The sequence below is a fragment of the Neolamprologus brichardi genome, chromosome 23, assembly GCF_056152115.1.
Source record: "Neolamprologus brichardi isolate AB-2024 chromosome 23, ASM5615211v1, whole genome shotgun sequence".
Lineage (NCBI taxonomy): Eukaryota > Metazoa > Chordata > Actinopteri > Cichliformes > Cichlidae > Neolamprologus > Neolamprologus brichardi.
In genome coordinates, this window is record NC_142125.1 from 17735158 (window position 1) to 17748838 (window position 13681).

The 13681-nt window shown below is 39.8% G+C and overlaps 1 protein-coding gene across 2 annotated transcripts; it reads left to right on the plus strand.

The window, feature by feature from the left end:
- The first annotated feature begins 11626 nt into the window (after positions 1-11626).
- LOC148096045 (secretory phospholipase A2 receptor-like) lies at positions 11627-12853 on the plus strand. Of its 2 annotated transcripts, none has more exons than XM_087836685.1 (3): positions 11627-11906; positions 12284-12570; positions 12665-12853. In XM_087836685.1, exons 1-3 carry the CDS (start codon positions 11627-11629, stop codon positions 12851-12853), a joined length of 756 nt encoding a protein of 251 aa, XP_087692811.1. The 2 variants fall into 2 exon arrangements, with proteins under 2 accessions (XP_087692811.1, XP_087692812.1); XM_087836686.1 differs by having other exon boundaries at positions 11627-11903.
- The last annotated feature ends 828 nt before the right edge of the window (positions 12854-13681 follow it).

Below are 13681 nucleotides of genomic sequence, written 5' to 3' on the forward strand. Positions count from 1 at the left end.
GTAGAACGCATTTGTCGCCACATTTGGAGGACTCTTTGAATTTGGATAGCCTTCGTTGCATCGCTGTGACATCATTGCCTACAAATGCAGCCTTCAAAGCGTGCTACCACTGAATTTGGACACAGCAAGCGTCTCCCTCATAGTTGTGCGCGTTTCCCCGTGCTCTTCCCCGTGTGCTTAGTTCCTAGAGTTTCCCAGTTTAGTTTTGTACCTTTTCTCTTGTGTCACCAATAAAGCTGCTTTTGAGTTCACATTTTCGCCTCTGTGAAGTGTGTGTTTGGGCCCTCGTCTCCTGCCTGCACACAGCTGCTCATGACAGAACAGGCCCAACATTGTCATTGTTTAATGTTTTTTAGCTGCTCTCAAAAGTCATATTATGGCTTTAATATTTCCAGCTGATAATGAGACCTACTGCATTTTAAATGCATGCCCAAAGGCTTTAAACATCCACTGTGTCTGTAATGACAGTATCAAACTACAGAGCGTTGTTTTTTTGTTTGTTTTTTTTACTAAAATTCAACCTTTCTGGATGAGAATATGGCTGTGTTTTGTACTACCAGCTTTAAAAGAGCACACAGGGTTTGAGTTTGAAATTTCAAACCACTTTATTCATTTGTTTAAATGGAACAATAAAATACTGAGCCTGAGAGGCTCTACCCACTCGCAGGGATCACCTATAAACAGAGGTGTGGACTCGAGTCACATGACTTGGATTCGAGTCATTAATTTTATGACTTTAGACCTGACTTGAAAAAATGTTCTAAGACTTGGACTTTTACACCAATGACTTGGGACCTGTTTACTTGAAAAGACTTGATATCTTACCCCAAATCCAAAATTTTACACACATATTATATAAAAAATGTGCATCATTAATTCATTTCATTAATTCTTACCACACTCCGTATGTATGTGTGCGTGAGCTGTAGCATAGCCAGTCAAATTAACCAGATTTTAAAAAACAAAAACAAAATGCTCAAGCCAAAAATGCTCCCAAGAGTAATTTCTTTTGGTAAATAAACTACAAAGTAGTCAATAAAAAAACGTAATGCTATATGCAGAACATGCGAGAATCACAGACGGAACAACTTCCAACTTTGTCCGACATTGCATGCAGCTTGTTAGCTCAGAATTGTAAGTGAAGGGTGAGCGAAGGTCTGTTTCAGAAAGTGGGTTCTGTAGCCAAACTCAGGGAAGACATTTTCTTACCGTCTCCTCCCCATCATTAACCCTGTAGATTTAACCCCGCTTAGACTGACAAATATTTATTTTACCATCACATCAAAATTCCAAACCACTTAATTTGCAATTAGTGCATTGTGGTGTTTAACTTTTGCATGGCTTTTATCTGTTACAGACAGGCCAAATGCAATGTCTGGCCCAGTGAAATTTCTTGATTAAAAAAGTCTGGCCCATCTTAGTGTGTAATTGAGTAGCCTTGCTATACATGGCCTTTTCTTCTGTCATTTATGTCAATACATCACATAAAATATTTTGAGTGCTCAGCTGTTGTTTATTTACAAATGTCAGTTATTCTAAACGGGGATGCTAAACATTGCTTATTAGAACTGTATGCAGTATGAGTTTTGAGAAAAGTGTTTTGATTTGAAATAATTTTTATAATTTTTTTGATTGTCTGAAAACTATGAGGATTTAAGTGTTGATATTTATTTAGGATTAGTAGAAACAACTTAAAGTCAAATGCAATTCATGAATGGCTGTAATGGAATTTCTGACATCAGTTTAATATGCTTACCTCTAGCAGTTTTGAAGAACACCAGATGAAAAAGAGGATCACAAATGAACCTCAACCTTCCATATCACAATTTCTGGACACTTGTGCCAGCATGACTCATCCACAGCAGAAAGTCATCACAAATGCATTATTAAGTGACTTGATTATTGGTTGCAACCTCTCCCTGTCTATTGTGGAAAACAAGAGTTTTTGGCACTGTCTGACAGTAATTGATGGCAAATACAGTCACAGAACAATTACATCAAAAACAGAGAACCTTGCTGCTGAGAAACCTTCAATGGTAAAAGACAGAGAGGATACAACTGAAACCCAAACTGCTGGCCTTTGACCATTTCAGTGGGTTACACACTGGTGACAGAGTCTGTGAGAAATTTGAAGCTATATGTGACAAATACAACATCAAAGATAAACTAGACCATTGTTTCCCAACTTTTTGGAGCCACGGCACATATTTCACATCTGAAAAAAAATATATAAAAAAATAAAAAAAATAATAAACTACCAAACAAAAATGTCACAAAAAGCATATTGATTATTTTTCCTGTGGACCAGGTATAGCGGAATTGGTTCAGTTTTCCCCCAGTATACCACTTTTGCTTTCTTCTGACACTACTCATGCTAGGGTCTTAACCTGGGTTGGAACTTTTTCCAGGACCCAGGTCAGATTGACTACTTTTCTTTTCAAATATTTATCTTTATCTATTGCGCTGCGTTGTCTCACTCACAGCATGACTATTACATAATTTCTTCTTTATCTTCTTCTGTTTTACTGGCAGTTGGCAGCCCATTTAATTAGAGCAGGTTGTACTGCCCTGTAGTGGAAGAGAATGTAATTATTCTGCCCGGTTGCTTCGAGTACTAATCAGGTGGAACCAGATAATCTTCCATGGCACACCTGATCATTTCTCACAGCACACCTATGTGCCGCAGCACAGCGGTTGGGAAACAGTGAACTAGACTATATTATTACTCACAATACTGCCAATATGTGAAAAGCCTTCACTGTGTGCTTCCCCACTGAGCAAGGTGAGGAACATGATGATGATGGTGATCACCTTGAGACCCAGAACTCTGGCACAACTTAACCTTGGAAGATCAGGAAACAGTAGTTACTGCTATGGCAAAGAACCAGCACCTGCTGGTTGTGAGAGATGGGTTGTCAGAGACCAAAGTGGCATCTACTTCTCTTTCAAAGTTATCTAAACTCAGCTCTCTACTGCACACAAGCACAAGATTCAAAGATGTATTTGATGCTGAATTTGGTGAACAGAAAGCGATCCCTGCTGCTGTAATCACAAGATGGAATTCAACACTCAGACAAGTAAAGACAGTTGTCCAATGTGAAAACTTAAAACTCTTTGCTGTTCTTGAAATGGCTGGGCACAGGGAGTTATTATTCACAGCACGACAGTGGGATCTGTTGAAGGAGATGGTGGATATCTTGAAGCCTTTCAGAGAAGCAACAGATTTGGCACAAGGTAAGAAAATCATCACGATCAGTGCTGTTGTTCCAACCGTGCTGTCCCTCAATCACCACCTTGAGAAACGGAAGCCTCACGTACATTTCCTGAATGGTCTGTTCAGGAGTCTCCAAGCTTTGAACAAAAGATTTCTTGGAATCTTTATCAGTGTGCGAATGGCTAGAGCAGAAGATGGGATCACTGCTCCTTTTTCAGATCCATTGTACCTCAAAGCAGCTGCTTTGGATCCGGCATTTTCTCTGTTGTGGGTGGAACACCATGTGTTGGGCAATTGTGACATTAAGACAGAGATGACACAAAGTTAAAGTTAAAGACTGAAGTTATTGTATATTTTTTCTGTATTTTTTTGTCTAAAATTGTAATAAGGGCTGTTTTGTTAATATTTTATTATATCTTTTCATGGGACAACATTGAAGATATGACACTTTATATAAAATGTAAAGTAGTCAGTGTACAGCTTGTATAACAGGATAAATTTGCTGTCACCTCAGAATAACTTAATATACAGCCATTAAAGTCTAAACCACTGGCAACAAAAGTGAGTACACCCCTAGGTGAAAATGTCCAAACAGTGCCCAAAGTGTCCATTATTTTCCAACACTGCCTTAATTCTCTTGGGCATGGAGTTCACTAGAGCTTCAGAGGGTGCCACTGGAATTCTCTTCCATTCCTTCATGATGACATCATAGAGCTGGTGGATGTTAGAGACTTTTTGCTCTTCCACCTTCAATTTGAGGATGCCCCACAGATGCTCAATAGGGTTTAAGTCTGGAGACATGATTTGGCAGTCAAGTACCTTTACCCTCAGTTTGTTTAGCAAGGAATGGTCTTTTTGGAGGTGTGTTTGGGATTGTTATCATGTTGGAACAATGTCCTGTGGCCCAGTTTCCGAAGGGAGGTGATCATGCTCTGCTTGAGTATGTCACAGTACAAGTTGGCATTCATGGTTACCTCAAGTAACTGTAGCTCCCTAGTATCAGCAGCAGTCATGCAAACAACGCCATTCCACCACCATGTTTGACTATCTTTGTACCCTATGTTTTACCTGATGGGTACAATGTTGCTGTTGAGGGGTTACTGCTGCTCCTGCTGCTGATAGTGCTGGAGGGCAGGGCTGTGTTGAACTAGGCTCTGCCTGTGACTCACTCTTTGTCTCTCTTTCTACTTCGGTCTCCTCATCTGAGCTATCATTCTCCACTTGCTGTCCATCTCAGAAAAACGCCCAATTTGCTATTGCATCAATCTATTATTTAATTATCCACACTTAACAACTCTTGCAACTAATCCATAATAAAGCAATGATAGAAACATGTTATAGAACTATAACACTGCAATTGTGTTTATTATTGTTTTTATACTTGAATAAGTCTGCAATGCAACAACTGGTACGTGTGTTATTGTTACCTGTGCTCTTTCTAATCCAGATGGGGAGGGATCCACTGCCTTTAGCAGCCTCACATAGCTCCTTTTGTCACCGTTTCCTCCTCATGTCCTTACAGGGCATGTCTGGACAATGTTATATCATGAGTAATAATTAAATAAAATCTGTACACATAAAACACAAACACACACACACACACACAGAGTGACATTTTATACCTTTTCCAGAATACTGTCTCAGAAGGGTATGTGCATGATTGAGCTTTGTGCTTCATTCTCTGTCTGTGATTTAACTTCAGTGTTTTCTATAACTTATTCTCTTATAACACCTCCAAGAAGTAATGATGCTGCACTCATACATTTGTGTGGCAGCAGGAGGTGGGGACGGAATAAATACTCTTCCCAGTTTAACAGCCAACGCCACCCTGGGAATTTCACCCAGAGAGTACTGGATCAAGATGATACTAATCACCAGGAAGGCACTTAGGTTTGTTATACTCAATACAGAGACGTGGTTCAATGATAAAACAGGCTGACAATTTATTAATAATTATTTAAAACAGCATATAAAAGCACAAGCATACATATCAATATACAAATATTCTAAAACGTATTCAGAGCCGGGGGTTACCAGTGGAGGGACAGGAATGCCACACACAGAAACAATTCAAAAAACCGGAAAACTCACCGATACACAAGTGCAGCACACTGTCACAGGCTCACACTAATGAACAAAAAACACAGGTGTGTAATACTCAAAGGATCCCACCACCAAGGCACCCCAGTCTCCTCCACGTCGGGCCCTCCGCATCTGAATAAAAGAAAAAAAGAAAATTATAATATATTCCAAAAAAAGAGATCCAGACATACAAACTAAATAAAACCTTAAATCTGGAGCGGATGTACTCACCGTATTATTCCAAATTGCCGTCCGCCCGACTATTCTAATTTAATCATTAAGTCAGTCAACATGCACGCCAGCGGACTCCCGTAGCCGGCATGTATGTAGCCGCTGTCCACGCCGATGTCCATTCTTAAGAGGCTGGCAGCAGCAGGGAAAAAGAACCCTTGCAAATGGAAACAGACGGGGAAAGGCAAAGCAGCAGTACGTCTGTTAGCGTAGCGTAGAAAAGCTGTAGCGACCCTGCTGTAAAGCTACTGTACGCCCACTAAGGCCCACACCTCCAGTTAAACGGTGTCACTCGATTTATTAACAGAGTGGCTCATAGGAGGCTTCTGCAGCTACAACCTTTAAACAACATTGGTTTATCACCGAGTGAAACAATGTACACATGCGCCAAATCAACACATACCAGCCACGATGGGGGCTTCAGGAAGGGAATCCACGGGTGATCTCTGTAACATGAACAACAATCAACACGAGTACTGCCAATTCAGGCTGAGGCAGCACTGGAAGTCAGGTGACCGAAAGGAGATAACAACAGGTACGCGATCCGGGGATGCTCAGATGACCGCTACTATTTATACTAGCGCCCCCCTAATGCACCTGACTAAAAGTGGGATCAACCAGAACATATAATATTCATTCTGCATTTAGGAAATCACAGCAAAAGTGGAATCCATCTTTGAACACACTTGACATATCATGTTTTTGTCAAGTCATTTTAGGCTAAATTACATAACATATTTACTGTACATAAGAGTGACAATTAAGTTAGTAAAGAATGATGAGTACTCTAACATGCTGTTATACTAATGTAGCCAGGCAACCGAGTAAACTCACAGACTAGTGAATAATCATTGTTAATGTTGAGATGAAGCTTTCTTTCGTCACATACAAACACACAAAGGGAAATAAACTAATTTGGTTGAATAATAAACCAAAGTTAATGGAGAAAAAAACATGTCTACCGTATACAGTGACACTGAGGCATGGACGGATTTGAATCATGTGAGCTTAACATTCAAACTGGCTTATGCGGTCTTTAAGTCTGACATCATTAGCTGTTTCCAAGTCCAAACTCCACTTCATGTCCCAAAGTCAAATGAACACTGTGGCATCGCTGAGAGTTAAAAACTGTCTAAATCCTTTCATCTTTAATAAAATGATCAGTGTGGCTGCTCTACCAGGTGCAAGAATTAAGTTTGAAATCCAGGAGTTCATGAGAACAGAATTTATGAAATTTTATAAGTTAGAAACTTATAAATTTCTAAAAGTTAAAAGTTTTAGAGTTAGAAGTTAGCAGGAAGTTAGCTCACTAGTTTCCACCTCAACATAATATACCATGTTCTGACTGAGGGATTTCTGAAAAAATTCAAAAATACAGCTCTGCTATCACTTCCAGCATAAATGAAGACAGAAAACTAAACAGTAGCGATGTCTGTAGGGTTAATGAAGTTGGGTTAGCTGGTATATAATGATGTGCTACGTGGTGGCTTGCTACACCACGTAGCAAGTCAGGTTTCACCACTGAATAAGAAAAGTAAGAAAGAAAAGATGAGGAGTTAAAAATGTGGCCTCCACCTGTAAAACCTTTTGTCTGGCAGGCAGACCGTGGGGATATGAGAAATGAGGACCCAAAACGCAGACTCTGCGATGCAAACAGTGCTCTTTATTTACAGTGAAAAGCTGTAAACACAATAACTCCCCGTTGTTCCCTTGAACCCCGTGTGTGTGCTTCCCTCCGACGTCTGTGCTCGTGCTCGTGCTCCCCGCTGTTGTGTTTCCGCACCCCCGTGCGTGCTGCCTTTCTGGACCACTCTTCCTCCTGCAGAAAAACCATAGAAGCAGCCGTCAACACTAACTCTGGCGGGCATACACGAACAGCACTGACATATGCTGAGACACACTAACTTGGTAGGATACTCAATGAACCCGCGCCGGTGGGAGCTCCAACACTCTCCTAAGTAGCTCCCCCGACGAGCCCTGATCGCCAACAGGTGTGTGGCAGGAACGTCAGGTGTGGCCAGTCCTTCTGCCGGGCCACACCCATTAGGCCCGCATGTGGCTGTTCTCCATCCTCCAGCCACACATGTACACACCCACACCCTGCCTCTACATCTAGTGAGTGGAACACAGAACACAGCACAGTGCAGAACAACACACATCCCTAAATAACAACAACAATAACAACAATACTAATAATACCAATAATGGTCCATCCTGCTCACGGACCCCCGAGTTCACCAGAGCCGTGACACCTTTCCTGTTTTTTGGGGTTGTCTCATTGTTGCCCCTCTAGTGCACTTGTTGTTAAATTCATTAACACCAAAGCAGCTGAAACTGATTAATAATCTCCTCTGCTACTTAACTGACCAGATCAGTATCACCTAAGTTTAAATGACTTGGTCCTATACTTTCTTTTGAGCAGTATATAAGCTAAGGTAAACCTATTACATTAATGAGGCAGTTAAAGGTTGTGAGCCTTGAATGGAGAAAGTGCGGGACGTCCTGCTAATTGTGGTTTACTAACTTTACCTTTACTTGAAGCTGCTGTAATCACTGGTATTTCCATGAAATAGCTTCAAATAAAGGCAAAGTTAGTAAACCACAATTAGCAGGACGTCCTGCACTTTTTTCAGGATTACAACCTTTATATATATATATATATATATATAAAAACACCCAGCACGCCCCTGCGGGCGGTTTATCCTTCAAGCTCGGGTCCTCTACCAGAGGTCTGGGAGCTTGAGGGTCCTGCGCAGTATCTTAGCTGTTCCCAGGACTGCGCTCTTCTGGACAGAGATCTGGGATCTGCTGGAGCCACTCGCCTAGCTTGGGAGTCACCGCACCTAGTGCGATTACCACGGGGACCACCGTTACCTTCACCCTCCACATCTTCTCGAGCTCTTCTCTGAGCCCTTGGTATTTCTCCAGCTTCTCGTGTTCCTTCTTCCTGATATTGCTGTCATTCGGAACCGCTACATCAATCACTACGGCCGTCTTCTTCTGTTTGTCTACTACCACTATGTCCGGTTGGTTAGCCACCACCATTTTGTCCGTCTGTATCTGGAAGTCCCACAGGATCTTAGCTCGGTCATTCTCCACCACCCTTGGGGGCATTTCCCATTTTGACCTCGGGACTTCCAGGTTATACTCGGCACAGATGTTCCTGTACACTATGCCGGCCACTTGGTTATGGCGTTCCATGTATGCCTTGCCTGCTAGGATCTCTTTAATCTGCACATACAAATTTAACAGTTTTCTTAAAGTTCTTTATTTAAAAAATATGACGGCTGAGATTGGGCTAAGAAAAGGTTTTTTTTTTACGCAAGTAACCCCGGCGAAAGGGGCTACATGAATAGGATGAGGGACCTATGGATATCTATCTATCTATCTATCTATCTATCTATCTATCTATCTATCTATCTATCTATCTATCTATCTATCTATCTATCTATCTATCTATATATATATATATATATATATATATATATATATATATATATATATATATATATATATATATATATATATATATATATATATATATATATATATATATATATATATATATATATATATATATATATATATATATATATATATATATATATATATATATATATAGGCGGCACGGTGGTTAGCACTGTTGCCGCACAGCAAGAAGGTCCTGAGTTCAATTCCAACATCAGGCTGGGGTCTTTCTGTGTGGAGTTTGCATGTTCTCCCCGTGTTTGTGTGGGTTCCCTCTGGGTACTCCGGCTTCCTCCCACTGTCCAAAGACATGCAGCTTGTGGGGATAGGTTAATTGAAAAATCCAAATTGCCATTAGGTGTGAATGTGAGCGTGAATGGTTGTCTGTCCCTGTGTGTTGGCCCTGCGACAGACTGGCTGGGTGTACCCCGCCTCTCGCCCTATGACAGCTGGGATAGGCTCCAGTGCACCCCGCGACCCTGAAAAGGAGAAGCGAATGGATGGATATATAAATATATATAAAACAATTGTTGTGCATATATTATTATTATGTAAACAGAAATATTAAAACACAAAAAACAAAGGTTTTTAAAAAAAATGTTTTAAGGCATATGTTGTGCAATATTTTGGTCTCATTGGAATCACCATCCCCACCCTAAATGACCATCGCCACTACACCCTTATATAATACAATAAATAAAATAAAATAACTGCCCTTGTATGCAGCCCCACAATGTTTCTGTTTCAATGTTTCCTACGCATACACCATGTATATAGTTCACTCACACATATATGTATACATATATATTGCTTTTTATTTATTTTTTCCCCTCATTGTATATTTGTTTTCCCTTCTTTACTTTTGCACCTTGTGGTCCAGCTACCCAATTTCTCTGTGCAAGAAACTGCACAATAAAAAGTCTCTAAGTCTCTCTAAGTAATTTCTGTCGTCTTTCTAGCGATTTCAACATCACTCAAACACAAAAATCCCCACCTTTGACAGCTTTCTGTTAGTAGGGTGTGGTGGTTTACACAACATGAGAAGTAAAGTAAATATCCAGATACAGTGAATTTGAATGATGCTGCTTTGCTTTTGATTTAAATGGCTTGTGGGATGCCACGCCAGTGGCATCCCACTATGTCCCAACTAAACTGATGGATAAGTTTAGTTGGGACATAGATGGCAGGTTTTGCATGAACCTCTGAATCACCACTGGTGTCTTTTCAGACTTGATATAGAGGGATCATAACCAGAGTGAATTTCAAAGCTTCCCTAACATCTACCAAGGTAAGTGCTGCTGTACAAACAGGTCTGAGGAATGAATGACAGAGACTAATATTTATAAAGAGATGAAGAGAAAACAGTGTGATAGCCACGTAAGTTGTGGACTTTATCAGTTGGGTTGATTTCAGGTTTAATCTGCTGAAACTGTATATTAAAAGCAGTTTAACTTCCTGAGACTAGCATGTGTGCATGTACAACTCATTCTCTAATTTTTCTTTAGTCATTTTAGAGCAATTTCACTAAAACAACCATCTGAGACTTAGGTTAACACATTACGTCTTTGTATGATTTTGATTTTGTCGTAATGTTTTACACTGACTGACAGCAAATAGTAGTAAAATTTATAGCTGACAAAATATGTAGTGAGCAAAGTGACAATAAACACAGCTCAACTGAAAGAGAACTGAATTGGTTTAACTCCTGTTTTCATGTCAGTGATTGAAAACCATGATTAATTAAACTGTCACATAGATATAGGAACAAGTATAGATAAAAAAACTTTAAAAAGGCAGCTCATTAAAGAAGTATTCCTGTATAAACTGGACCAAAGTCACTGTAGTGTCTGAAAGTACTTGGTGTCATAACAGCTGTGTTAGGCAGGCAGGAATGGACCCAAAATCCAAACTAAACTCAAAACACAGCTTTATTGCTGGAATCATTAATTATAAACTAAAACTGGGAAAACACTTTAAACTAAACAGACAAACTAGCAGAAAACCCAGCATTCAGGGAGAACCAAGGCAGATCATGACACTTAATTGCTACAGAGTTATTACATCTACATTTTTGAAACAGCCGTTTATAGAGGAATTCACCTGAAATAACCAAAATGCTATTTATGTCATCAAAGATCCATTTAGACTGGTCTACACTGTTAGTGCTCTTTAAACATCAAAATAAACTAAAACTCAATACGCTGGGTCAAATGACCCAAGATCGTGACAAAGGGATCAGACACTAAACACAGTGTATGATCCCCCAAAGAAGAACAAAAAACAAAAGCTATCTCACTATTCAGTTTGCTCTCACTCGCACTCTTATTTTGTACATGTCATTACAATAATTCATTTAAATTAGTATTTCTATTGTTTTGTGTTCTTTTCTTTTTAAATAATAGGACATTTCACTTGAAATTTGAAATGTTTTATTAATTTCTTTAAACACACAAGCACCTATATCTGTGCAATTTACTCTAGTTGTGTTTAATGAAGAGTTTATTGTTCCCAACATTTATCAGTAGAGCGTTATGTGGACACAGCAGACGCTGCTCTTCCTCACTATAAAATTTTTGCTCTGTGTCCTGTCTGTGCAGGCTTTTTGTCCACTTTTCTCCTGTGAAAAACACAATGACGAAGCACGTTGCCCTCCTGCTCATTCTTTTTCCCGTGTGTGGACATCTGCTGGACATCAAGTTTTATAATAAACCTTACGAGTATACCTGGGCAGATGCACTGGAATACTGCAGGGAGAACCACACTGACTTGGTCCGAGTGAGAACTGCAGAAGAGAATGAAGCTTTAATAAAGTACTCTGGATGGATCGGTTTGTCCCGGGAGGATGAAACAAGTCCATGGAAATGGTCCAGAGGAGACGAAATAGCCATCTTCACACAATGGCATGGTGGTGGTAAATTTTCATACTATGTTTCTTACTCCTTAGATGTTACAAGATCAAACTTACTGGTAATTATACCAAACTTATTTGCATTGTGACCTGAATTCAGTTTGAGACATTTTGAGCATTCAACAATTTGAGTGGTAAGAAAGGATCAGATTTACAGTGTGGAGCAGTGTTGTCTACCACAGTGTTGACTGTAATGAGTTTCATGATGTCCCAAACCAACTGTTTCAGCTGCAACTTAAGCAAGGAGGGTTTGTTAGACACATAAACACTGTACTGGTAAAATGATTTGATACTGAATCTAGATAAAAAAAATAGACCTTTAAAACATCTCTGAAATCCATCCTAGTCTTTTTTGTCTATTGTACTTCGACTTCTTGCAGAACCAAAACAGAATGAAAACTGTGTGAACAGAAAAAAAGACGGAAAATGGGAAAGCAAGAGGTGTGATGACAAAAAACATTTCCTATGTTATGAGGAAAAGCTGATTCTGGTGAAGGAGAATAAAACATGGGAGGAGGCATTAGAACACTGCAGGTCTCTGGATGGAGTGGTCACAGAAGATCCAGCCTCTTCATACAGGAACCACGGCTATGACCTGGCCTCCCTGATCACTCCAGATAACTACACCACTGCACGAGAGATTGCACAAAACGCTACCACTGATGAGGTTGGGCAGTTTTCTGCATGCGTTTGTGTTGGTGAGAGACTCATAACTGTACTGACTGTAACTTTGTTTGTTTCTCTTTGTTTACTGTTGGCAGGTGTGGACAGGCCTGTGTAACCTGGCTGGTGAGTGGCTGTGGGTGGGTGGAGAAGAAATGCAATTTCAGGATATCCCAAAATGCCCAACCGAGGGCCTCTGTGGCGTCCTCGAGAAGAACGGTAGTTCACCCTACGGCATAAGAAACTGCCAGCAGAAAAGGAACTTTCTCTGTTCCAAAATGAATTAAGTACCATACTTAAGTAAAAATTTGATATATCTATACTTTTCCATCTTATGACACTTAGATACACGTGTGTCAAAGTAAACAGGAGAAATAATCCAAAGCAGACTCCACAGACAGGGTTAAACAAAAATGAACCGTTATTCAGGTTTATGAGTGAGTCCAAAATCAGAAATTCCAAGAAGAATGGGAACCTGACAAACACTTTACACTACCAGTTAAAAGTTTTTGAGTTAGAATAATCGTACCTTCATTCATGATGTATGTTACAAAGATATCAGTTAATATAGTCAGTACATTGAAAAGGTGAGAAATAGTGATGGAAATGTTTTCATACTGTTAGATTATACGATGACGATAGATTAATGTAAACCAGAAAAATCATAACGTCTTGTTATTTGTGTTATTTTCCTAATGTAGTTGTGTGACATGTCAAGTAAATACTTGACTATACATAATTTAAAAGTTGTCTCAAGTCAATAAATATATTAAATAAAGATTAATGTGCAGTTAAGCAGTTATTTTTGTCTTTACGAGCAATGGTGAGGGAACCATATGGTAACTTTCACTGCTATGAGGCTTTTTTTACATCCTAAAACAGGCCGTCTTGTATTCCTTTTGAAAAGAATGTTTTACAGAAATCGAGAAGTACACTCTAACTACGTACATAGGACTTTGTTATGAAACGGCTGTGTGCAGGCAGGAGTGGTAGTAGGAGGACCCAATGTGCAGACACTCAGAGGCAGAATGTGAACTCAAAAGGGTAACAAAAGTAGGAATACAAAATACACTTACGCAGACAGACACACAGCTAGATAAGGGTAGATCGCGAAA